Here is a 27111-nt window from a genome sequence, read left to right on the forward strand (position 1 = left end):
CTTAAATGCAGTCACTGATGTTTACATAGATGGTTAGATGCCAAGCTATTTTCTTTCAGTGTTGCCCCAATTCCAATTCTGGCATTCTCTAGAGAAAGAATTTTTTCCACTTACTTACTTAACATGGCACACTTGGCCCCATGACTCTGTCAGTAGTGACATATGCGTCAAAAGTGGAATGGGTGTCCTTGCTGGAAGGAATTCTATTTTTAACCACAAATGACTCATCAATTACTGGGGTCTCCCAAAAGCTGCAATTTGTCAAGCTGACAGGAGGAAGGAAAATAAGAAGGGGGCAAGGGAGAGAAAGAGGTCACATCTCTATTCATGTTTCAAAAACCAATAATGAATCTGCGATTGCCTGTGCTAGACCACAACAGAAAGGAGGTGATCCCTGCTAGTCCTCATGCGTTGATAACTGCTTTGTTGTATAATGTTTCTTTGCAAGTGGTACGCGATCTTTTAAAAACTGATCTGAATTGTCTCACTGTTTACATTACACAGATTTATAATCTTCTCCAGTAGTAAGGGGGAATGTTGCTAATTCATTGTGCATAACTAATCTGACCACAGGGGAAAAGAACTAGGAATTCAGTCTTTGCAGATTTCAGAGTAGCAGCCATGTTAGTCTGTGTTCGCAAAAAGAAAAGGAGGACTTGTGGCATCTTAGAGACTAACAAATTTATTTGAGCATAAGCTTTCATGAACTACAGCTCACTTCATCAGATGCATTTGCTCAAATAAATTTGTTAGTCTTTGCAGAGACACTGTCAGATGCTTTAGGACGGACCTAAGTGCAGGCTTTGATTTAAAAAGAGAAAAGTGAGGAGGAGGAGCAGGAGAAGGTTTTATTCATACAGCTTACAAATATTTTTGAATGATTTTTTTTTAAATTCAGAGTTCCCCCAGCCGTGTTAGGAACCAAAGCAAACAGCATTGGGCTAGTACTTGGAAACCAGAAAGCAAAGCTGACTGTGTGCAGAAAAGGTTTCTGATCTATTTAGTTTCATTGTCTAAATTGAATCAACAAATAGTATCCAGCATAAATGTTGAAAATAAACAAGAGGACAGATTTTTCAAAACAGTTTAGGTCCCACTTAAAACAATAGGGACTAACAGGTGCTGAGCTTTTTAAAATCTGGCCTTAGATATTTTTAATATAATTTCAATGTTAATAATCTATGGTATCATCAGTAGAGTGGGTAATGGAATTATTGTAGCAACAGTACAATTGTGATGTTATTTAGACAGTATATTTCTTATTTATTTAGCAAGACCAGTACCCATATCAAGTAAAATTTGACTTAAAGCACTGGGTATCAGAAACAGTTTACTTGATATTCAGATCCAGTGGTATCTAGTAATATTGTAACACGTTTACTTGTACATATTAAAATACATGTAAATATTCATTATCACATATTCATAGAAATGTGGCATGGAAAAGACCTGACTCAATATATTTTTCATCTATTGGGTCTAATGCAGGATTGTTCCCTACTGCACATTTCCAGGGTAATTTTAAGCATTTTGAGTAACAGGGTTCTCACCACTCCCCATGGCAGACTATCATTGCTAGGAGAAATTATGGATATGATATAGTGGTCTCAACCCCTTGCTTGAGACAGGAAAGGTTGTCATTATTCAGGGGAGTTAGGAGTAGATGAAGTGCATAGAGGCTTTTAGGTGCTCCTAGAGATGCTGCTCCCACCAATGAATTTTCACCAACACCCATGGGATATGCCTAGCCAGTCTGCTTTCTGCTTCATGCTGTGCTTCCCATCAATGAAGAGGAACAGATCTGGTGTGGTAAAACCAAACAACTGGATGAATGCTACCGGGGCAGCCATGGATGCAGAGCAGTAGAAATTAAATCCCATTTTAAAAGTTTGGGCTAAATTGTGCTGTGCCATTGTGCAAAGATGAAAGGATTCCCCACCTCCCCTCATGTCCTTGCAAAAGAGCCTGGAATAATCCCAGACTTTTGAGAATGCCGACATACAAAGACCAGAGAAGTCTAGGGCTGACAGCAGCGATAACCTCCTCAAGGGAGCTGGAGCGCAGTGAAGCCAGGTCAGGAAGTCTCTGAGAACAGCAGTCAGTATGCAGCCCCTTCTCACCCCATCCCAGAGCTGGGATTGGACGACAGGGGATGGATCACTCAAAATTGCCCTGTTCTGTTCATTCCCTCAGGAGGCATCTGGCACTGTCCACTGTCAGAGACAGGATACTGGGCTAGATGGACTGTTGGTCTGACTCAGTATGGTCATGCTTATGTTTTAACTTACTGTTCTATGGTATTGAGATACCATTTGAATAGAAAGGGATTCATTAGGAAAGGAAGCCTACAGCAGGAACAGACTAGGGTGGAAAATAATCAGCCCGTGCTTACAATGCCTTTAACTGTAGCCACCCTTGAAGAAAAATGATCAGGCATGACAAATCACATGTGGACTGGATGGCCATCCTGTGAGGTGCTGGACCATGGTCTTTTTTCCAGATGTTTTCAGGAGCATGTGATTTCACACAAGAAAAAGCAAATAAAAGCAAGAGTGTCCCAGGGCAAAGCCTAGAGGAACAGATCACTCAAACCAAGTTACTGTCTTAATCATGTAACTGTACAGTCCATATTGGAGAGGAGAAGAAGAAACCAGATAAGAGATTTTTCAGCCTATTCATACCATAAACCTGCCTCCTCCGACATGCAGTCAACTGTCTTTAGATGTAACTCAGAAGCCCCTCAAATACAGGTCCCATTGCCTTTAAAGGAGATACGGGGAGAAATGGTACAATGTTTTGAGGAACTTCTGGTATCTGAGTAGGACTCAAATGCATGTGGCTGAGTAGAGACTTTAGTGGAAGTCTGGAAAAGAATAGAAGCAGGATCATCACACCTCCTGAAAAGCGCTGCCTGCTCCTCTGGTCCAGGTCGTGAAATCTACTGCTCTTGAACAAGTCTGGAACCATTCTTACAAACTTCCTTACCACAAATACCATTTGTGGTTGAGATCAAAGAACTTAGCTACAATACAGAAACTGGAGTAAATATTTTCCCTGCAGACATTCTCTACTGATTATTTTAATATTTCATTTACAGTAATTTTAACTGTGATGATACTGCTTTGGATGATGGTGCAGCAGCCTTTATACAGGCTGCTGTCACAAGCTACATGCAGGACTGTTTTGTCATTGTTCCTGTTCAACAACAGCCGCTCCAGCTCATCTTAACTTACTTCTTCTCTTTCCCCAAAAGGACAGTTATTATCCGCTTTAATACCATCTAATAAACTGTTATACCAGGGTGTGGAGGAGAAGGTGGGGATGGGGAGCTTCTTTAAAAAAAAACCCCAAAACCACCTCTCTCTAGATAAAGGGAAAGGGAACAAGGAATAAAATGAAAGCCTTACTTCATACTTTACATTTAAAATGCTTTCACTATTTTCCCTTTTTTCTTTATCTTTCAGAAAAGGTTAAAAGGATTTTTAATGGTGTGTTTGCCATGGTACTAAGCAAGCAGAGATTTCTGTATGCCAAACCTAAAACCTGGCTGAACACTGTTTAATGTTGGAGTGTGACTGGGTTATGTTAACAATTCTGGCCAATGTAGTCCACCCAAATCTGTGTTTCTCAACCTTTTTGTGCTGGCAGCGAACCCCTCTGGAATTTAAATAAAATCATGACCCTCTCCCACTAGAAAAAATTGTGACTCCCTATCTTCAGCCTTGCTCAGGCTACGAGGCTCTGGGCTTTAGCTCTGCTCAGGGCTGAAATATGTAAATTTGCTTTGTGGGGTCTTCTGTGGTGTGGGGCCCCAGGCAATTGCCCTGCTTCCTACCCCATAACACTGGCCTTGCTCGCGAAAACTCCTAAATTCCTCCTATGACCCCCCAGGTTGAGAAACAGTGTCCTAGAACAACCAGCTCTTTCTTGCTACAGCATTCAGTGGCTGGCTGCTAAGGAGGAGTAAAGAAGGGGTCTCAACAGGGACATCCGGGGAGTGAAGTCTCCCAAATCTCCACATCCAAACACAGGCAACTTCTATTAGTTAAAACAACAATGAGTCCTTGTGGCACCTTGGAGACTAACAAATGTATTTGGGCATAAGCTTTCATGCAATATAACCCACTTAATCAGATGCATTGAGTGGAAAATACAATAGGCGGGTATAAATTACACAGTATATGAAAAGATGGGAGTTGCCTAACTGAGTGACAGATTGACAGAGCCAGACGAGTACCCTGGAAGTCACATACTACAGGACAGACCCAACAAAGAAAGTAACAGAACGCCACTAGCCATCACCTACAGCCCCCAACTAAAGCCTCTCCAGTGCATCATCAAGGACCTGCAATCTATCCTGAAGGATGATCCCTCACTCTTTAGACTTTGAGAGACAGGCCAGTCCTTGCTTACAAACAGCCCCTGAACCTGAAGCAAATACTCACCAGCAACTACACACCACACAACAGAAACACTAACCCAGGAACCAATCCCTGCAACAAACTGCATTGCCAACTCTGTCCACATATCTATTCAAAGGACACCATCATAGGATCTAATCACATCAGCCACACCATCAGGGGCTCGTTCACCTGCACATCTACCAATGTGATATATGCCATCATTGCCAGCAATGCCCCTCTGCCATGTACACAGGACAAACCAGATACAAAAGAATAAATGGACACAAATCAGACATCAAGAATTGTAACATTCAAAAACCAGTAGGAGAGCACTTGAATCTCCCTGGACGCTCAATAACAGACTTAAAAGTGGCCATTCTTTTAAAAAAAAAAAAAAACACAACCCTTCAACGGGAAACTGCAGAACTGGAATTAATTTGCAAACTTGACACCACCAAATTAGGCCTGAATAAAGACTGGGAGTGGCTGGGTCACTACAAAAAATAAATTTCCCCTCTGTTGATATTCACCCCTTCTTGTCAACTGTTGGAAATGGGGCACATCCACCCTAGTTGAATTGGCCTCGTTAGCACTGCCCCCCCACTTGGTAAGGCAAGTCCGATCTTTTCATGTCTTGTGTATTTATACCTATTTACTGTATTTTCCACTCCATGCATCTCATGAAGTGGGTTATAGACCATGAAAGCTTATGCCCAAATACATTTTTAGTCTCTAAAGTGCCACAAGAATTCCTCGTTGTTTTTGCTGATACAGACTAACATGGCTACCCCTCTGAATTCTATTAGTTACTATCCCATTGCACACCTAGTAGCACAGCTGGCTCCAGGCCTAGACTCCCCTTCATATGAAACTCCTGACATTCTCTTTCAGGCACTTGATCCTTTCTGCTCCTCTCTCCTCCAGCTTTCCCTCAGCCAGCACCAGGCCCTTCAGTCTCCCAGCCATTCAGTGCAGCCCCTGTACGATCTCCTGACTTTACACGACCCCCACGAGAGGATCACAGAGCTTAGTTCAAAGTATCCCAGAGGGTGCCACACACAGTATCACGGGATTTAGAGTCCTTACAATCTCTAGCCCCTATGATTCACTTGTAGGGTTACCACCTGGCCAGTATTTGACCAGCTTGGCCATTTTTTTTTAAATGGATTTGCTAGTTGCCAGAAAAATAATTTAATCTGCTGGGTTTTTTATGTGGGTCTAAAGTTCTGCATTCTCATCACAATACACGGGGATATCTAATATTAAAAGTTTCAGTGTCCAGCTGAAGATGCTGCAGTTTAAGTGATAACAGATCAAAACTGTTGAAAATACAGCCACTGTCCGCTCACCAACACGCAAGAGCATCGTGTATGTGTGTGAGAGGGTTTGAGTCATGCAAGAGTGAGGAGATGTGCAATGTTATAAATCTTATCTATGTGTGTTCTGTCTCTAGATACTATAAAAGTGGCTGTTAAGGCATTGGCTTGCATTTGGGGGCTAGGGTTTATGGCAGACTTGCCTTATGTGGGGAAGGGGCTTGCCTTTTTTTTTTTTTTTTTTTTGCATTTCAAAAGGTGGTAACCCTATTCACTTGCATTTAGTTGTAGTTCTGTGCTGCCAATATACAGTGCATTGAAGCCTAATCCAAACACCCGTGGCATGGTTTGGATGCCCCCATAAAGGGAAGAGCTGACAAACATCAGCAGTGCAGCACAAACATCCATACATTTTTAGAGAAACTTTTTTTTTTTTTTAAAGTCTGCCTATGATACTTAAAGGGTACCCGATCAAACACTTAATGTTTTCTGAAAATAGTCAGTTTCAAAGAAACAATCATACTAAATAATACCGTCCAGAGACAGAACCCACAGGAAAATTAGGCCAAGTGAGCATCTGTCATATCCAAACATTCTCAGAAGGGGAAGGCCCAGATCAGGACAGAGAAATTCTTTATCACTGACAATACTATAGCTCTTATCCTTTCACTTGTACATAGCAAGAACTAGCCATCCCCCTTTTAGAGAGGCTATTCTTTATAAAGGACAGTCACCTCAACTTGACCCTCAGTTTAAGGAGAGCCAACATTAAACATTAATAATTCACATCACTGAAGCACTAGAAGTAGCTGAGTTTAAACATTAATCAAAAGAATAAATACATCCCACTCATATGTATCACTGGATCCCAGAAAGACACTGTACAAATATGAAAACATAGAAGATCCTGAACCAGTCTATGGCTCAATACAGCATTATGCTTTCTCTTGAAATTCTGGAACTAACAGTTAAAGGTCACTATATTCTTGTCACTCATACTGAGGGTTCAAGGAAGATTTTGACCCCTTCATGACATGATGGAGATTTCCTGTTGTCCCTTAGCATCTCTGCTTTTAATAGTCCTCTTCCCCAAAAGAAATCCCGCACCAGAGACTTTTCAATATAAGCCTTGCTAACCAAACTAATTTGAAAGAGAAAATATTTGTATGTAAATTGGGTTCAAGATGTCAAAACCGAGAACACTAGAAACTGGATTCTTCCATTTATCTATAGAAAAGGTAAAATGTGGGCAAGCAACAATGAAAGCCTCATCCTGCCAACATGCCTCAACCCTGATCTGAGAGGTACCACTCTTTGGGTGAGAGGGAAGTTCATTACCCATGCTCATTCATTTCTTGGCTTTCCTGCTGAGACTTCCAAGAGCATGGCAGTTGGTGCTATTCCGTTTGTGATGTTGACTCTTGTCCATATCACAACTGGATTTTTGGTCATTCTCTACTAACCTGGGAATAATATGTAAGAACTAAAGACAAAAAGATTCATATCCCATTAGCAATATCCATGCACCATCTATCCCTTAAAGAAATCAGGCATGATATTGAAATTACAGTTGAAGATGAAACCCTTAGCCTTTTGTTATTTCCAATATAAAACTCCAGTAACTCAAATGGTATGTTTACAAACATTCGTGTGTGTGTGTGTGTGTGTGTGTGTGTGTGTGTGTGTGTGTGTGTGTGTAAGTGAGAGAGAGAGAGAGAACAAAAATTAAACTTCAAATTATAAATATAGTTACCGAATAAGTATTAATTGCTTAGTTTGCATCTTGCTGCATCACAACAACTGAGGTGATGTCACATGATGAAATGCAGTCCATACATGAAACATTGCAAAGCAAACAGAAACCAGTCCTGCACATTTCTCAAAGATGTATAACCACAAGTTTGTAATGTGTTTTTCCTCGTTTTTAAAATAATTTCTTCTTTGAAAGGTCCTGTGACATTACCCAAGGTACAATCTGGACTGTTAAGCAGCTGTGTCCTCTCAATTCTCCAACCTGGGGAGCCTTTTACACTGCTTCACTGTGAGAGCAACCACTCCTGGTCTGTTCACACATAGCCTCTAGCATGTAAATTAGTCAAAGATGAATTATATGAGTGCTATAGCCAGCCACTCCTGAATTAAATTGCAGAGCAACAGCAGCAAATTCCCAGTCCCAGACTTGTCCCCAGAAATGTGCATCTCGTACTGCCCAGCTCTCTCCTTCTGGACAATACAAGTTTATGAAAAGTCCTTCATTTTATTAATAGAAAATGATATGCACAAATCCTGTCATCTCAAATGGAGGTTCCCAAACACTTCAATGGTTTTGATAAAACAATATAACAAGTTTATTAACTACAGAAAGATTTTAAGTGATTACAAGTAATGAGACAAAGGTCAGAATTGGCTACAAAGAAATAAAAAGGTAAAAATGCAACTAACATCTAACTTAACAAGCTAAATGAATTCAAAGCTAAGATTTCTCTCACCACATGATTCTGCAGTCTTACTGGTTGGATGGCTTTCATCCAGGACCCCTCCTCCAGTCCAATGCTCCTTTCCTTGTCCTTCAGGCATTGTGGATGCCGTGGGCAGAGAGAAAGGGAGGAATATTTGGGGGGCATTTGTCCCCCTTCCTTATGTTTCTCTTTTCCCTTTGAAGAGCATCTCCAGCAAATTATGAGTTTTTAAGTGATACCTCACAAGGCATACTTTATACAAAATATATCAATCTTGTAAAAAAAAAAAAAGGTGAAAATGTGGACTTGCACAGGTCCATCTTGAGATCACCTTTCACAGACGTTAGTTTTATTTGCAAGTGATTGGTGGATTCAAAAATTTCAGAAAATAAAGCCACCATACTCCTAGCTCTTCTTTTTGCACCTGACATATAGGAGCCACAATTTACTTGTGTTAATGGTCAATTGTATATTATTTCCTTTTCTTTCTTTTTTTTTTTAAACGGTATATATTCATTGTATTTTAAAAATAACTTTTCTTTCCAGAACTGGGTCATTCTGCTCTTTCTAGAAGCCAATAATGCCCACCTTGGTGCTAGAAAGACACAATGTAAGTGATTTGGAGGATGGGATTTAAAGATCATTATTTTTGTCAGGTGAACTGTCGTTTCATAAGTCCAACATTTCCATACTAGGCTGTTTAAATAAAATATCTAAGTGCATGTGTTGGCACCAAAATAAGTGGCCCACATTTCAGGAGTGCTAAGCATTCATATCTTTTCTTGAACTCTAAGTTCTGAGCTAAGTTGTTGCATCAAATGAGAGTTGTAAATGCTCAGAAATCTCTGAAAAAAATCAAGTCATTTATTTGCTGCCTAATTATGGATTTGGATCCTTATTTAACCAACTAACTTACAAAATATTTATTTATTTTACTCATTGGCAGAGGCTTTTGAATTGCTGTTACTCTTCTTCAAAAATGGTAGCAAGTCTTAGGGTATGTCTGCTCTTACCGGGGATTGACACAGATGATTGATACACCAGGGTTGATTTAGCGGGTCTAGCGAAGACCCACTAAATCAACCACAGATCACTCTCCAGTTGACTCTGGTACTCCACTGAAACGAGAAGTATAAGGTAAGTCGATGGGAGAGTTTCTCCCATTGACCCAGTGTGGTGTAGACACCGCAGGAAGTTGACCTAAGCTACATCGACTCCAGCTACATTATTCACATAGCTGGAGTTGCATAGCTTAGGCTGACTTACCCCTGTAGTGTAGACCAGGCCTTAGTCAACAATTATTATTTCTTATAATAATTACAGTAATCAGGATAATTGTTTATCATATGTCTTTATATTTATCATGATTGCCCAACAGTACTACAAAACAGATAAGGTGGGAATGAACGTGGTCAGGAATTGTGCAAAGGGTCAGTTTGTAAATTACGAAAATATAGGGGACAAACATCCAACATGCATAATTCTAAATTCTATGTGAACTATTCAACATCAGTCTGGTGTGCAGCTATTTGTAGACTTTGAAGGATTAGATTTTTGTCTCTAAGTGTCTGTAAACGTTGATTTCACCATACACACAATTCATATCAAGTGGAAACTCTGAAGAGTGACTGCTACCAAAAACGTCCAAAATCTCATGAATATCTTTTTTATTCTGTGTTTGTACAGTGCCTAGAACAGTTGGGTCCTGGTCTATGACAAATTCCTAGCTGCTATTGCAATAAAAATCAGAGAAGGAGTTTTGCATTCCATTTTTTCTATGCTGTGGATTGTTGACTCTCTTGCCTTTTGTTGTATAGTAGAAACAATTTCATGGTATTGAAGTTCACTCACAATTAACATCTTTTATGCTTAACAAATGGCTCTGCTTCTCTTTGGCATTTAATTACCTGCAAAGGCTGCATAGTGCATCGTGTATTCTTCTGGCATGAACAGTGAACCTGAATTATAACAGTAGTATTTACCACTGAGCCTTGGTTTTGGACAGTGTGTTCAAAACTTGCCGCAAATGCACTGCAGAAAATTAACACTTATAGCTATAGAGTGATCAGGCACCATTTTCAGAACATTACTTCTTGTCTAAAACAAACAAGCGGGTGCACTGCAGTAACTAATACAAATACAGTGAAGATCAAATTGGCTTCATCTGGCCTTATAAAAGATTGGAAAATCCTTATTTGGTGCCAAATCAATATAAAAGATGATTCAGTCCCTTAAAGTTATACACTTAGTCATTGTCCAAGGATTGGGGTGGGAACAGTGTGTCGCTTTTATGGTTTATGGGGAGCAACGTAAAATGAATGTAAAGTTTTAAGTAATTTGAAAGTACTGAATCAGCAAGGATTCATTTACATACAACCTAAAAGTTTCTATACACTGAATATGACAAATTATACCTATTGTATCTCAAATGAACTACTGTACGGTTAGAGAGATTATAGGCTGATGCTAAGAATTAACTTTATGGTGAGCAATCCAACTGGATTTGCTGAGCAATGGAAAACATTCATCAGCTCAAAGGTGAAATTATTTGTGGCAAGAGTGTCACTGACAAAAGCCATTGCAGCACTAACCAAACTAGTAGAATTGGCAAACGTGATAACACAAGGAGACTGAATTCAGGGGACTGTGGTGAATCTGGACAGGATGGGTGGAGTGATTCAGCCTGTACCATTTGCATGGAATGGTTTCCATATAAATAAATTATTATTAATTTTTGTAGTGTGATAGGTATAAATAATGTTCTACAAACATGTGAAGGGATTGTAACTACCTTGGAACTGGGAGGGAAGTGTCTCATATCTACAGGCACAATGTAATTGGATTCAGGTATAAGTGTGAAAGTTGGGGCAGTTTCAGAGCATTGTACTTCTAGGAGTAGGATGTGAATTAAGGAGGAATGTGAAGGAGATGGAGTCTCCTTCAAGCATGGAGGGTGGTGCAAACATATCTTTGATGCACATGTTTAGTATATAATACATCAAAAAAGAACTAGATACATTCATCGAGGATAGGTCCATCAATGGCTATTAGCCAGGATGGATAGGGATGGTGTCCCTAGCCTCTCTTTGTCAGAAGCTGGGAAGGGGCGACAGGGAATAGATCACCTGATTATCTGTTCTGACAGTGGGCAATGCCAGGTGCCCCAGAGGGAATGAACAGAAGACAGCATACTGGGCTAGATGGACCTTTGGTCTAACCTAGTATGGCTGTTCTTATCTTTGCAATTAATATTACTGAGATATTTCCTATATAATCAAAATCTCAGCATAGGAAATACCAAGATGTTTGTATCTACTTAGCAAGGAAAAATCTTACAAAAGTTTTAATGACAGCCACTGTCACAGCCATTTTGAGCAACAACAACATAATTTGTTGAAACACATTAGAGGGCCAGATGTCAGCATTTTAATACATCCTTGCTATATCTAATCTTGCAACTATGAAACAATACAGCACAATATTCATCCAGGCCTCAAAAAGAAAACAAAAAATGGGCCAAAGCGCACTTCGTGTAGATCCAAAAGTGCAATCAGGCAAAGAATAATTTTATTACAAATAAAGGTAGTCTTCATAGGGGTGACTGAGAAGCACAATGCCTATGCACCACTTAAATCCCACTTAAATCCTTAAAATAAGATTTAATTGGTATAGTATTTGTGCGGGCTATCTGCCTACAGGTAAATATCATCCCATCTACAGAAGGGAATCCAGACATAGTAGATGGCTATGGGCACACAAAATGGTGACAGGTAGATACAAGGATGGGCACCAGAGTGGAAAAGAAACTACCACACAGAATGGGAGAATTAACCCAAAACCTTTATATAAAATGCACCAGAATATTCATCTTCCTAAAAAAATAACAAATGAATCCAAAGTAGAATTGTGTGTAGCTTGCTAATAAAAAAATATTAGGGTATTCTATGCTCTTGTGTTCATAACACTGCATTGCAACTACTGTAAAGCTATAGTGTTTCAGTGCATAATTTTATATTACTTTCATGGGGATTCACAGTCTGATATTTGGTTTGAGTTTTGGATTTGAAAAAAAAATAAAATTCAAAGCAAAATTCAGATGAAATTGCCAAGTTTCACCTGATTTAGGATCAAACTTTCATATAGTGTGGTGTTTTATTTTGTTTTTCTGTTTATCAAAGCTGTAAATTGGACAAGGTTCACCAACAGGTTTTGGGCTGTGAAGAAAGGTGATGTATAAAGGCAGAAAGTTTTTGTGGTTACAAACACTAGACTCAGAAAATCTGATTTCATTTCTTGGCACTGCCACTTAATTCCTGGGCAATTCAGTTAAAATCCATGGCTCATTTTCCATCTCTAAAATGGGGATAAAAGTCCTCTCTCCTGCCCTTTGTGTATCTTGTCTATTTAGACTGTAAATTCTCTGGCATAACAACTGTCTTAATACGTAGTAGTCACTACAGCAAGTCACATGAGATGCAAAAGATATCTTTACAGCCACAGTAGCCAGGGGAATAAATGAGTCCATGGACATTGCCTGCAATGACACAGATTAAAAGCATTTGCTAATGAATTATTCCAAAAGAATGAGCTGGCCTCATTAATGACACTTCTCTTCTGGGACAGTCACACAGGATATTCCTTGAGTGGAATCTCTTGGCTAGTCTCACTGGATTCTAATTTAGTGCCTAACAAATAACCATGTGAATCCTCAGAATTCAACAAGAAGCCAGGTTCTTCTTTGGTGTTTAAAACTGCACATTGCAGTGTGTACGAGGGCAAAGGAGGGGTGACCTGTTTCCTCCCCACCTGACCCCACTACTCCCCTCATGGAGGATCTGGTGAGGCAGTTTTCTTTAATAAGAGTCCAAGAAACTTTAATACAAGTTTGTCTCATCGACACAGCCTGTTTGGACTCGTTCATGGGAGAGGAATCCCAACAACAAACTTAAACAGGAAAAAGAAAAGGAGTACTTGTGGCACCTTAGAGACTAACAAATTTATTTGAGCATAAGCTTTCGTGAGCTACAGCTTACTTCATCGGATCCGTAGCTCATGAAAGCTTATGCTCAAATAAATTTGTTAGTCTCTAAGGGGCCACAAGTATTCCTTTTCTTTTTGCGAATACAGACTAACACGGCTGCTGCTCTTAAACAGGAAAATACCCCAATCACTCAGAGTCCCAAAAATCTGTCTGAGGGCATGGCTCTTACCTCAAACTGGATGAGCAAAAAGGGTTCTTTCACAGAATCTCTCTTATTAGCTTGCGGCTTCCCTGCCAAAACCTACTTCTTTGCAGCTTCTCAAGGTTAGTCCCCTTCTCCTCCCCCGCTCCCCTTTTATAAGCAATTAGCTTCTTATGGTTCCCTCCCTGTGTCAGGTGCCTCTGGTTAGCTCATTTAGCAGGCCTTCTCCAGGCTTCAAGTCTCTAGCAAGTCTCAGTCCTTCGCTCTCACTCACTCTTTCACAAAGTACATTCTAAAAAAGCTCTTAGTACCCATGGAAGCTTGGTTTCAAGTTCATATTATTACTGAACAAGGAACAAAGTTTTGCTTTACTTTAAATAAACAAAAAGCCAAACGACTGTCATGAAGTCACCATACTCAGGCTCTAACGGACCTCAAGACAGTAAATTCCAAAGATGAAGAACTAGTGTGTACCTCAAACTGAACTTTATCCCAGCCAATTCCGCTAGATATCAGTATCTTTTTATATTGCAACAGCTAGATAGATGTGTACAGTTTTCACTTAAATGTTTTACAGAAAAGCCAGACAAGAGGTGGCTGGGGAAGTTTCTAGGCAGAAGCTCTGCAGTGAAGCACAGGATAAGAAAATAGCTTTAGGGTTAATGCTGGTTTATTTTTTCTAATAAAATTCCTTGATCTGTGTAAGAAGAATGCAACTTTTTTGCATCATGTCAACATGATTCTTTACCATTATCCGCAGTAACCATGTCCCAGAAGATACAAGACTCCAAGAATAATGAACCTAGCAAGTTACAAAAAGTGTTTTAAATTGAATTCTCATATGATTCAAAACGTGCATTCATAATCCATATAGCATCAAACCCTGACAGGTGCTGAGCACCAGCGCCTCAACTTCCATTGACTTTAGTAGCAGTTGCAGGTGATCAGCACCAACAAAGGTGGTGTTTACAATGGCTAAAAGTTGTACTGCATGGGCCATAGTAAGTGAAAAACTTCATGTTCCCCAAAGACAATGAAAATAGAAGTTTCCATCCAACACATTACTGGCGTGAAATCCCCAGCGGTGACAAAGTGGAGAGGCCATGGCTTATGTACTTAAAAACCCAGAATGCTGCATACTGTTTTTGTTGCAAACTCTTCCAGTCTAATGTTCCAGCCACATTGGGTTCTACAGGAACAAAGAACTGGAAAAATCTGGCTAGAAATCTGGCATGCCATGAGGAGGCAGCAAATCACCAGAGAGCATTCCATAGGTGGAGAGAGCTTGAGATGAGACTAGGGTTAAAGTCCACCATAGATGATCAGTATCAAGAGAAGATTGCACCAGAGTCTCTTTACTGGCAAAATGTTCTGAAAAGGCTCATTGCCATTGTGAGAATGCTTGCTACCCAAAACCTAGCACAGCATGGCACACTTCAGATCAGGTGTACGTGCCAAACAATGGAAGCTACCTTAAAATTGTGGAGCTGATGTCTGAGTTTGATGCTGTACTCCAGGAGCATATAAGAAGTGTCACCACCCAAGATATGTACACACACCACTACCTTGGAAAAACATTTCAAAATGAGATCATACAGTCACTGACAACAAAAGTCAAACAGAAGATTGTGGCAGATCTCAAGTCAGCAAGATATTACTCTGTTATTCTGGACTGCACACCTGAAATCAGCCATAAGGAACAAACGACTTTAATGGTGCATTTTGTAACAACAACAGAACGCAGTGAAAATATCCCTGCAGTGGTGACTGTCAGAGAACATTTTCTAGAATTTATTGACCTTGATGATACTACAGGAGCTGGTATGACAAATGTGCTTCTTAAAAAGCTGGAAGACACGGGAATTCGATAGCTGACATGAGAGGTGAGGGCTACAATCATGGTGCCAACATGAAAGGAAAGAACAGAGGAGTGCAGACAGGGATCCAAGAGTTAAACCCTTGAGCTTTTTTTGTCCCATGCAGTTCTCATTCATTGAACTTGGTGGTCAGTGATGCAGCATCAGCTTCTAGTGAGGCTGCTGAATTTTTTAATAAAAAGAAAAGGAGTACTTGTGGCACTTTAGAGACTAACAAATTTATTTGATCATAAGCTTTCGTGAGCTACAGCTCACTTCATCAAATGCATCCGATGAAGTGAGCTGTAGCTCATGAAAGCTTTTTGTTAGTCTCTAAGGTGCCACAAGTACTCCTTTTCTTTTTGCGAATACAGACTAACAGCTGCTACTCTGAATTTTTTAATATAATTCAAAGCATCTATGTATTTTTCTCTGCATCAACTCATCGATGGCAAATTTTGAAGCAATATCTGGGAACATCCTCTCTGACACCGAAATCACTGACTGCCACATGATGGGAAAGTCGAGTGGAGGCGATAAAGCCTATCAAACACCAAATTGGGAAGATAGGTGATGCCATAGTTGCCATTATGGAGGAGAATGCTATGACAGGAACTGTTCATGGGAGAACAGTGGCAGGGGGAAATGGAATCACCAGAAACATACATAACTTTAAATTTCTGTGTGGCTTTGTGTTGTGGCATGGCATACTGTTTGAAATAAATGTTGTAAGCAAGAGACTCCAAGGTGTTGACCTGGATATACCTGGAGCAATGGAACAACTGGACAAAACAAAGTCATACCTACAGTCTTACCGGTCAGATGAGGGATTTCAAAATCGTTCTGCGGAATTCACAGAAGTTGGCAGAGGAACGTCACACTGAAGCTATTTTCCCACTCATTCAAGAATACAAGAGTCACCGAGGAAGACGATATTTTGATTACGAGGCCCAGGATAATCCCATAAGAGACCCCAAACAACAACTGAAAGTTGAATTCTTTAACCAGGTGCTAGATTGTGCAATACAGTCAGTTGAAGAACGTTTCATGGAACACAGCAGTATATTTGGAATGTTGTATGATATTCCAAAACTCCTCACTATTCCTGAAGAAGACTTACACCAGGAATGCAGGGCACTAGAAACAGTGTTGACACATGATGACATGCGTGCTATTGATGCAAGTGATTTAGGTGATGAACTGAAAGCCCTTTAGGTGATGAACATTTCAGGAGGATCAACTCTAAAGGCTGTTCTGGAATATATGTGTACACATAAGATGACCACCCTCTTTCCAAATGCTTTTGTTGCTCTACGCATACTTCTAATACTTCCTGTAACAGTTGTCAGTGGAGAACGCAGCTTCTCCAAGCTGAAGTTAATAAAAACACATCTACGCTCCACAATGACACAGGAGAGGCTCCTCGGCCTTGCAACCATCTCAATAGAGCATGAGCTGGCCCAGACTGTGGACCTTCAGCAAGAAACAGTTCAAATCTTTGCAACCAACGTGGCACGAAAAGCACCACTTTGATTATTCAAACAGATAAAATGCCAGCGTTTACTATGCACACAAGAAAAGTTACATTTGCTTTTTCAGGCATTTGAAAGTTAAGTATTACTTAAAATTTTTGAACAAGGCATTTTAAGTTGTTAGTTCTTTATTGGCGTAGGTAGCAGACCAGTACCATGAGACAAGTAGAACAGGAAGAAGGCAGAATTGAGACCTTTCAAAGTTTTGGCCCAAACGAGGGGGTATGGGGAAGTCATTTGAGCTCCACTTTTCAGGTGCCAAAGTGTTGTGGGCCGGCCTTGCTTATATGTACATGTATATAAATTTCACCATTCCTGATGTCACTGCTATTCTTGGATCCAGCTGTTTTGCCCTCATTGCCAAATGGCACTTTTATATACGATTCTAATTAAGGAAGTGCATGATAATGTGAAAATATAGCCATTTAGCAAGACTTGCAATATTGTCTTTCAATTTAAAAAACAGCATCAAAATAAACCACTGCAATGCGTGGCAGAACATACAAAGCAAATTAAATGACTTGTCTGTTGCATCCTCTCTCCTATTTTTGTCCTGTCATTGATCATACCTTGAAAGTCTAATTGGGGACTTGATCTTGTAGCAAAGGGACTCCGTTAAAGAGGTTGCTCTCATGAGAAAATGGCTGCAGGAACAGGCTTTAGAATGTAAGCTCCTTGGGACAAGGGTTGATCTATGTCAGTAAGACACTCTGCATACCTTTATCTATTGCTCTCCAGGGAAAGAATGGAACAGAGGGCAGCAGGAATGCTGTGTAAAGCTTAAGCCAGGTATGATCATAAATCATCAGATCATGCCTAGAACTACTTATCTGAACTTCAAATGTGTAAGTAGATCAGAACGTTTAGCTAGACACTATCAGGTTTATTTCTTATTTTGCCTTGTGGATCGCCTCTGTGCTAACCCCAGATGCTTTTGTTGCTTATAACCTTTAAACTGAACCCCCAAGAAAGCTGTTTTAGGGGCTTAATTTTTGTAATGGTTTCTTTTAAGATCTAGCAAAATGCCTACATTCCAGATGTATTTTTTCCTTTTTGTTTTTAATAAAATTTACCTTTTTTAAGAACAGGTCTGGATTTTTGGTGTCCTAAAAGGTTTGTGCATGTTGGTTGATTAGCTGATAGCCACAGCTAATTTCCTTTGTTTTCTTTCTCAGCTCTTCCCCGGAGGGGGCGTGAAAGGGCTTGAGGGTACCCCACAGGGAGGAATTCCCAAGTGCTCCTTTCTGGGTTCAAAGGGTGTGGGTTTTTGTTTTTTGTTTTTGCATTTGGGTGGCGGCAGCGTTTACCAAGCCAAGGTCAGAAACAAGCTGTAACCTTGGGAGTTTAATGCCAAATTAATACTTGCCTGGAGTGGCAAGTATTAATTTGCAGGCCCCTACTTCCTGCACTCAGAGTGACAGAGTGGGGATTCAGCCTTGACAGGAGCCCACAAGTTACAAAATCCATGGAGGACTGCAGAGTCTTCAGCAAGTACTTGTTTTGTTTGCAACTCTGGCTGACTCTGGCTCTAAGATGCTATTTCCACCTTTGTGGAAGCTTGTTTGCTATACTGGGTAGTGTTTATACATCTACTGTAACATCTACTGTACACTGTTGGTAGTGCACTCACTGTAAATAGTAAGGGTTGGGTAGGTGAAGGTGGGCAGGGAAAATAAGAAATGAAATAAGGAACTCACCATTAATTTTGGGACCAACAAAACACAGAATATGCTATGTTGCATACAAAAATGTTGAGAATAAGACTTAACTAATAACATACTAGTACTATTTGAAAGGCAAATACAGGCTAGCAGGGAGGGGGAACTACATACAAAAAGCATGGACTAAACACAAAACTGCCAAACGTTTGGCATGAGTGCTCTCTATTCTGTTTCAGTATGTTCAGCAGACTCTACAGAACCAGCTAAGGGACATAGGAAGAGAACCTACGTTCACCTAACAGTAAACAATGATTTCATTAGTATCTTTGCTAAGAACTAAGCATAAACAATTTTAAAGGAAAATGAATGGGAAAAGAACCAGCATTAGAACACACTAAGTTATTTTATACTAAAGCAGATTGTATTTGACCCCTTTTTCTTTGCAATTTAAAGCTCTGGTTTTACACAATTTAAAAATACAACATCAAGAGGATGTGAAACTCAGCTAATTTTTCTAAGTAAAAATTTTGCATTTTTATAATTATACCAGAAGATTAAAATAATTATGCTGGTTACATTTTTAGCACCTCATGTAGGAACAGGTTACTTCAAAGATAAAGGATTTACACATTTAAATTGAGTTTAGAGTGTTTAAAAGTTCTGATGTCCAGATTAACTGAGTCTTACTGATGCAATTCAGCAAACTGGGGGAGAGGGATGTGTGGAACCATGATCATTTGACATGAGAGCTTTTGGATGAGACTAAATTTGATTAGTAAGGATCCCAGTCAAGCCTTTTTCCTATTTGCTGTTTTCTCAGTGTATGGACCAAATTCTGCCCTTAGTTAAAAGCATGCATCACTGGCATCAATAGGAGTTACACACATTTATTGCAAGGAAGAATATGGTCCTACACACAAGCTGGTTTTGTGGGACAATAAGCAGGTGGGAAGAGGAAGCATTGAGTAGAGTATGTAATAATGTTCCAGCCACTTCGAGCAAGAATGAAGTGCCTTGTGAATCTTTTTGTACAGAGCCCTTTTTATATAGAGTGAATGGAGCAGTTGCTATCTGCTCAGGAAAGGGAATCAATAACTCAGCTCTGGGCACAAACACCCGACTGATCACAATTGCATGGTGCAGTTACAGTTGCCTCCCTTCTAGACGGTAGCATCATTCACTCTGCAGAAAACCTCCTTTCCCAACCGCACAATTTCCCAAAAGCATGATTGTGACAGAGTGGGCAATGGCTAAAGTGTTCATGCCAGTTTTCTTAGAGCTATGAGTACTTTTAACTGATCAGGACACAAGATCTGGCAAGACTGAATGGACTGGCTCTCCCTTCTTCCCCTCAAAAAGGTCCAAGAGGGTCATACTGGGCAACTGCTCTTGCTTCTTAAGACCTCACCTCACATGTAGAATGTGTGACAAGATGGCTGATGTTAGTATGGTGGGTCCTGCGCTTTTCTTGGCAGGGGGCCTGAGATGCCACCCTTTGCCCCTGCTCTTGAGCCACCAAGGTCACTGCTAGTGGCCCGGGAAGATGGTAGAGGAGGGAAGCAGGGGAGGGGTCTGGGTTTGCTCCTCACTCTGAACCCCAGCCCCTCTCAATGTCTGCAGGGTCTTACCCTCTTCCCTCTTGGGTGGGGTACCTTCAGTCCTTAGATGCTGAGGGAGGGAGTTTCCCTCCCCTGCTAGGGCAGGGTCTCCCTTACTTTGGTTCTCTGATCTTTCAAGACTCATAGCCTACCTCCAAGCTCTAGTTCTCTCTCCTTCCTCCTTTCCCCTGACTGCCTGAAGCATGGGGTTTTATTAGGTTCCTGACAGGACCTTAATTGACTGCAGGTGCTCCAATTAACCTGTAGCCACCCTCCCTAGTCTACAGGGAACCACACCTTAATTAGCTTTGGGCTTATATATTTCCCGTCTAGCACTCTACCACTGCTCCCTGGCCCTCCTGTATCACAAGTGTCACAACATTCTGTCATTAACATCAATTCACAGTGTTTGTGAAACCACTAATAGAGACAAAGAAACTTTTCTAGGCCACCATGTCATTGACATACTGATAACAGTCAGTTCTTCACCTCCAGTTGAGGGAAGCCAGATTCCATAGTCTTGTTTCTCATCCTGTGTCTGACAGAAATAGTGGTCTGGATGAAAGCTCACTGACCCTTGACTCAACCTGTAGAACTTGTACTTGTTAGCAAAGGAAAGCACAGGGATCGTGCATCTAGGGTGTGACTGCTTTTCACCAAAATGACTTGCAGCCTGTTGGATCCACTACTTCTCCTGACCAAAGAGCAGAAGCGAGTCATAGTCCTAGTTTGCTGGACAGGAGATATCAAGAACTCCTTGAGGGTCTTACAATATTACTCCATCCCTTTGTCTCCTCCTGACTGAAGTTTAAGGGGCCATAATTGATAGGTAATGCTGGAGTCAGAATATAATCAAGCTCACTCTCCCAGTGCAATATTGGATATGAAGTTCTAACAAAAATTAAAAATATAGAAAAAAAGCTTATTTTTTGTTAGAACAGAATCATATTTGCTTTCTTAATATGCCCAGAAGCAGTTCAGCTGAGTGAGAAGTTGGCATTTTGAAAGTCCCTTTTCTGACCATCCATCACTTCAAGGTGAATTAGGAGACACGTGCTGACAAAATCCAGAAATGACTTCCTTAACTGAAGGTTCTTTCCTCTAGAATTTCCTGCTCCTCAAAATTTACCAGAACCTGTGTCAATCACAGCTCCAGGACATGATGCAGGAAAGATATGCTTGGTTTACCTATTCTTTTAGTTAATTTGGGTTTTTATTGGTTTTATAACAAATATTTTTGTAGCAGTGGTTCTTTAATGGTGCTTATTTTCTGGAGTCTTATGGGAGATATATTTAAATCTTTTTAAAAGCACTTTGCTGCTAGGGCAACAGTTGCTCCTAAAAATAAATAAAACAAAATGAGTCTGACAGTGGACAATCCCACCATCCTATAAAACACCCAGCCAATATATATTGTTTTAAACCATTCAGTATCACCTGGTTTAAGCCAGGACCCCTTGGTGCCAACTGGCAAAGGGACAGGGATACATAGAGTTTTACAGGGATCCCCTGGATTGGATATCTGAATAACAGTTCACAGAATGGTGACATATGAAGTCTCTACTGAGAGCCAGTAGCCCACTGGTTGACATACCCATTGCAAAAATATATGGATAATATTTAAGGAATTATATATCTATATTGGTTTCAGAGTAGCAGCCGTGTTAGTCTGTATTCGCAAAAAGAAAAGGAGTACTTGTGGCACCTTAGAGACTAACAAATTTATTAGAGCATAAGCTTTCGTGAGCTACAGCTCACTTCATCGGATGCATTTGGTGGAAAAAACAGAGGAGAGATTTATAAACCCATTGTTTCATGTTCTCTGTGTGTGTGTGTATATAAATCTCTCCTCTGTTTTTTCCACCAAATGCATCCGATGAAGTGAGCTGTAGCTCACGAAAGCTTATGCTCTAATAAATTTGTTAGTCTCTAAGGTGCCACAAGTACTCCTTTTCTTTTTATATCTATATTGAAAATTACATTCTTAAGGCTTTAGAGTTAAGAAAGGTCACCAGGAGGTGACATACCCAAGAAATGTTCCTTTCAGGCAGTAGGTAAACAGGCATGCATAGTGAAGCATACAATTCAAAAGTGGCCAGACAGGGAGCTAGGTGTGTCTGTTCGCATACTGAGAAATTGCAAAAATCTATAAGAGAAGAAATTCACAGTAATAAACAAATAGCAAGGGATGTCTTGTTTACTAATGAAGACAAAAGATAGCTCTGGGATATCTTGGAGTGCAAAGCAACATACTGGATGTTTCACCTGTGACAGCATGCATGTCTCATGAAAACAGGGTTACAGCCAGCCTGGCTGTAAACAGAGTCCTGCAAATCTGTGGATAGCCGCTTTATATCCACGGACCATGTTTGCGGATCGTGGATGGATGTGGTTCCAAATGTTGGGTCCACACAGGACTCTAGCTGTAAAGCACTGCAAGAATGTGGGTGAGCAATACTCGACAAAACATGAGAGTATCTAGCCTAGGGTCTAGAATGCATGTGATTTAATTTTTTATGTAACCATTGTTTTCAATACATCTACTTGCTATGATTTAAATATTTGTGCTATGTTCAATAAACATGCTCAATTTCACCATAAACTTGGTGATTACTGGAGCAGTGATTGGAGGAGGAACTGGTAAGCTGAGGTGTAGTGTTTTTTCAGATGCAGAAAATCAGAGTACTGTGCTAGACAGCGGACTAGGGGCTGGACACTCTTTGGAGACAGTCATGCCTGTACTGCAGATGGGAAAAAATGCAACACAAACAGGTGAAGTGACTCACTCAAGGCATCCATGTACTTATACATAGCTGATTGTAGAAGAAGTGAAGATCCAGGGTTGGAGCATGCCAATCACTAATCTTCAGAGTGACAGCATGGCCTATGTGGCCTCTAAGGGGAGTGCTTGTGTTGCCAAGGGCTAGTGGAGGTGGGCAGCTGACCCATGGCAGACACAGACAAGGCTTTCTCACACTAAAGACAAGTGATAGTGAGATGCCTCACAGCCTGGGGTATCCCTCGGAAGCATCACACCCTCCCATAGTTGACACACGGAAGCATGAGGTTTACTTGCCCTCATGTTATGATATCAATGGTCAAATTTAGCCAGCCTTTTGTAACATTTGGTTATAGCGTTTACTCCAATATGACCTTGAGTTTCTGTAACAGGCCTACAGATGTTTAGAGTTAGTTAAAAAAAAAAAAAAGTGCAGTAGTTTGAGTCATTTGGAAACCAGGATATGTACCTGATTTTCTGCTGCCCTGTACCATTTCTACCAGTGCAAAGTCAGTGTGAAGCAGATGAAATGTGCTAACAAATCGGAATAAGAGTTTTTGACTGGGGCAAATGGTTCAAGGCAATGAAAAGGCATAATGAGTTTAACACCATATTTTATTAAAAGATTGCAACCTCATTTAGCTGCTGATTGACTCGTCTGATCATTATTCACAGGAGCAGAAGTGTAATAAACACAAAATGAAGATTAGCCTTGTGCAAGTTAACAGAGTATCCCCATTTGGGTTTGCTTTTTTTTACATGCATATCAGCCTTTACAGTCTTCCTAGAGTCTTTATATCAACCATTGGTTCAAATGCACATTTCTAGTGTGTTACTTGTGCTTTTCACTACTTGAACAGAAGTAGAGTTTTCACAATGTAAACTCTGAATTACTTTCACTACACACTGTACTGGAGATCTGCATTTAGGTGTCTTAATAGACTGATATTTCACACCCTGTGGTGCCACGTTGCTGTAATGGACACCATATCAACTTCTTAATGCAACAAGTTAATTCAGACCTTTTCACTACAGGTGCTGACTGTGGAGTTTCTAGATCTGAATTAAGCTAGATGGGGTTACTTTCCTCAGGAAGAGACAGAAGAAACCCCCTTTAAATAATGCAGTAATAGAAAGCCTTTTGGTTTGAGTTAGCTGAAAACTGCAATTCTGAGTTTAATATTAGCTGAGTTAATTGATGAGACAACCTGCAGCTCAACTGCTCTGCTATCCTCAGTAGGTGAGAAATGGCAATAAAACGGTAATACTACACAGAGTAGGTAGCCTACATAAACACCCCAACAAATCTCCCCATTAAGTCAGAGTTTCTCTCTGCTGGGGGAAAAAAAACCAAACAGACTTAGAGAGGTCCATTGCCTAGAATTAACTCAGCAGACAAGACTCAAGAAATACTATAGTATTGTACTTCTTCACAACATTCTTGTTTAATTTGACCATTTCAATGGAGCATTATATGGTGCATATAAGTATTGCCAGGGCTTTTCAGTAAAGTTTGTGTATACAAGGATACTTCACTTTTACAGGGTGACACAATAAGGAGAATTTAGCGAGGTTGAGAAGCTCATAAAAACTCTAGTTGAATTGTCAAACATTCAAGGGCTTGCCTTCACTGCATTGTTAGCTCCAGGTATAACTTGAGTGTTATCCTTCACCCAACTCCTGTCTACACACAAAAATCCCTAGTTCAAGTCAAGTGGTACTTTAAACACGAGTTAGCTGGCCTGCGAGGAACGGGGATGGAGAGGGAGAATGAGGTCTCAAACTCAAGGGCTGATGATGTTCCAGTTAATAATGCACTAAAGATGCTGCAGCTTGAATTACAACAACTCCTCAGCTAATAATCCAATCACACTATGCTGCTCATCAAATCACTCTGGGTAGCTGAAGCATTATTCTGCAGTATGGTTGCTCTCACTTTTGCTAAGCTAGTTCAAGTGGAGTAACTCAAGTGTGCTAACTGTTGCAGCAAAAACAAGCCCAAAGATATGTGGTAAACTGTTTACATAGTCTTAGTGCCTTAAAATACCACTGATGCCCTAGTGGAATACCATCCCTAATGGATGTTCCACTGAGTAACATTCTATTAACTCCCTTGCAATTGCCTTCTTACCAGGGCTGTGGCTCATGCAAGGCCATTGATCTAGGTAATTTTGCACCAGCCCCACACCTATGTTGTCCTTGCTACACAAAGAACTGCTGACATGTATCAAGGGGAGGATATAAAATTAAGTTACGTTAACCTGTGTCAAGATATCATGACTGTTATTTTTACATTGATATGTCATGATGATGCACGGTCATGGTAAAACTTGACCTCTCCCAATTGAAACATCACCACTTAACCACATTTAGTTCATCCCCCCCAAAATTTTGAAATATTACTCACAACCTACAAGCTCAGTTTGCATGACCTGGGACAAATCCATCAAACTCAGAATTTGGTAATCTGAATTGGTAACAGTGCTAGATATAATTATGGTATGTACTACATAGAGTCTTTTGATGAGTTTTCAAAGGAATTCCTGGAATTCTCATTAAATACACAAGTTATTTGTCCTGTAAGCCTATGACTTCTCAAGTCCAACTCCCTTCCCTACATCCTCTATTCTACTTTTGTCCTTGAAGGATAATTAAAGTCTCAACTTAAATGGAAGAATATTTTTTTCCTGCAGTATGCATACTCTAAACTAAGAAAAATGTTATTTTCTATCCTCTCCTTCTCTAGCACCAAATGTAACCAAGACCAGTATAGTTTACAAAAGATCTTTCCCTCATCCCTAAAACTAGCCTGCAAGACTATGCACTATTATAAAGTTCTTTGCATTCAGGTGATGAGTATAAAAAATGTTGAATTTAAGTAGATGAATGGAGCAATTTAAAGCACATCATTGCTTTAGGAAAAGAGAGGAAAGAAAATGTATTAGAATACTCACTTTGACGAATCTATGAAGTATATTACAAGAGCACCAATACTAAGAGCAAAGACTAAGACAACCTGCAAAAAACAAAAAAGAAAAATACAATCACTCAACAGTGTATGACCAAAACATTGATTATTTCCCACTTGAAAAAGAAAATAATATGTAAAACATCATTCAATTTATTTTTGGCTGTCATTTGTTTTAAAAATTAACTCCTGCTCACATTTTCAAACAATATATTTCATTGGGGGGCAGGGGGAGAGAAAGGCTGACTTCAATCCCAGGGAAATGGCTCCTGTATCTTAACTTTTGCCAAAGTGGATTGATTAATTTTAAATGACAGGCTTCCCCCACTTGAATGGTATTCAAGTCATATTGTAGTTTTATCAGAGCTATGCTTCAGCTTTCCAGCAAAAATGTCTCATTCCTTGTAGGTAGATGACAGATTAGATTGCATATACATTTATATTACATGTGTGATAGTGAAATCCATGTGATAAATTGTAGAGCTATGTGATCATTTGCTTTTACTGTGCGCCTTTGATCATCTTACCAGTCCACTACCCACTAATACTCTCATCTCTACCAGAATTGTTTCTTACATGCCAAGCCTTCAAACAGCTTCAAATAATTGATTTCTCTTTTCAACATTCCAGCAGATAAGTTCCTTCTTTTCACATAGCTATGCCATTTCATCTAATATTTTAGGAAACAGGCAGGCAACACTCAAACCTGTCACTAGCCCAAGGTTAAAATCCAATACCTTGCAAACTATGAAGGCTAGAAATGGGTACATTTGATCATTGAAAAGAATCTCAGAACCCACTTTTTAAAACTTTAAAGGTCTTTAATTTCAGCTTTAGTAGGTTGTGAAATACCAAATCTTTTGTATTAATTTCAGATTTTTCAAAAGATAATTTTTCAAAAGATAAATCATTCTCTCCTTGAGCCCTACACCTTTGGACTGATTGTACCAAGGATCCTAGCTTTTATAGGCAAAAGGATACAAACAAAATTGATAAAAACAGGTTTCTGAAAGATTTTTAAAACTTTTTTCCTGTAAATTATATGGTGTAATTAATACAGCACATGGGTGATGTGATGTAATGTAAAATGTTTTATTGGCTCTAGTTTAGGGTGATTTGGGTAATCATTCATGGCTTTTCTACTAATGCAGCTATCTCTAATATACACCAATAAAACCTTTATTCTACCCCTCACTTTGTGCTGTCATGTATTCTTCATAGTTACACACACAATACATATTTTTAAAAATTAGGATAGTTTAAATATTAATTCCTCTACCGTGCCTGGAAGCTTGCCAGACTTAGAAAGTTCACATGCTACATTAACAAAAATCCAATAATGTTTGAGCAGGTAAA

At 39.8% G+C, this 27111-nt stretch overlaps 1 protein-coding gene across 1 annotated transcript in view; it reads right to left on the minus strand.

The window, feature by feature from the left end:
- The window catches only part of KCNMA1 (potassium calcium-activated channel subfamily M alpha 1), an 827350-nt gene that overhangs the window by 366945 nt on the left and 433294 nt on the right, over positions 1-27111 (minus strand). Inside the window, 1 exon segment of the mRNA XM_038409287.2 lies at positions 25742-25803. Within this exon segment, the coding sequence (XP_038265215.1) occupies positions 25742-25803 (62 nt within the window).

The sequence above is a fragment of the Dermochelys coriacea genome, chromosome 7, assembly GCF_009764565.3.
Source record: "Dermochelys coriacea isolate rDerCor1 chromosome 7, rDerCor1.pri.v4, whole genome shotgun sequence".
NCBI classification, from domain to species: domain Eukaryota; kingdom Metazoa; phylum Chordata; order Testudines; family Dermochelyidae; genus Dermochelys; species Dermochelys coriacea.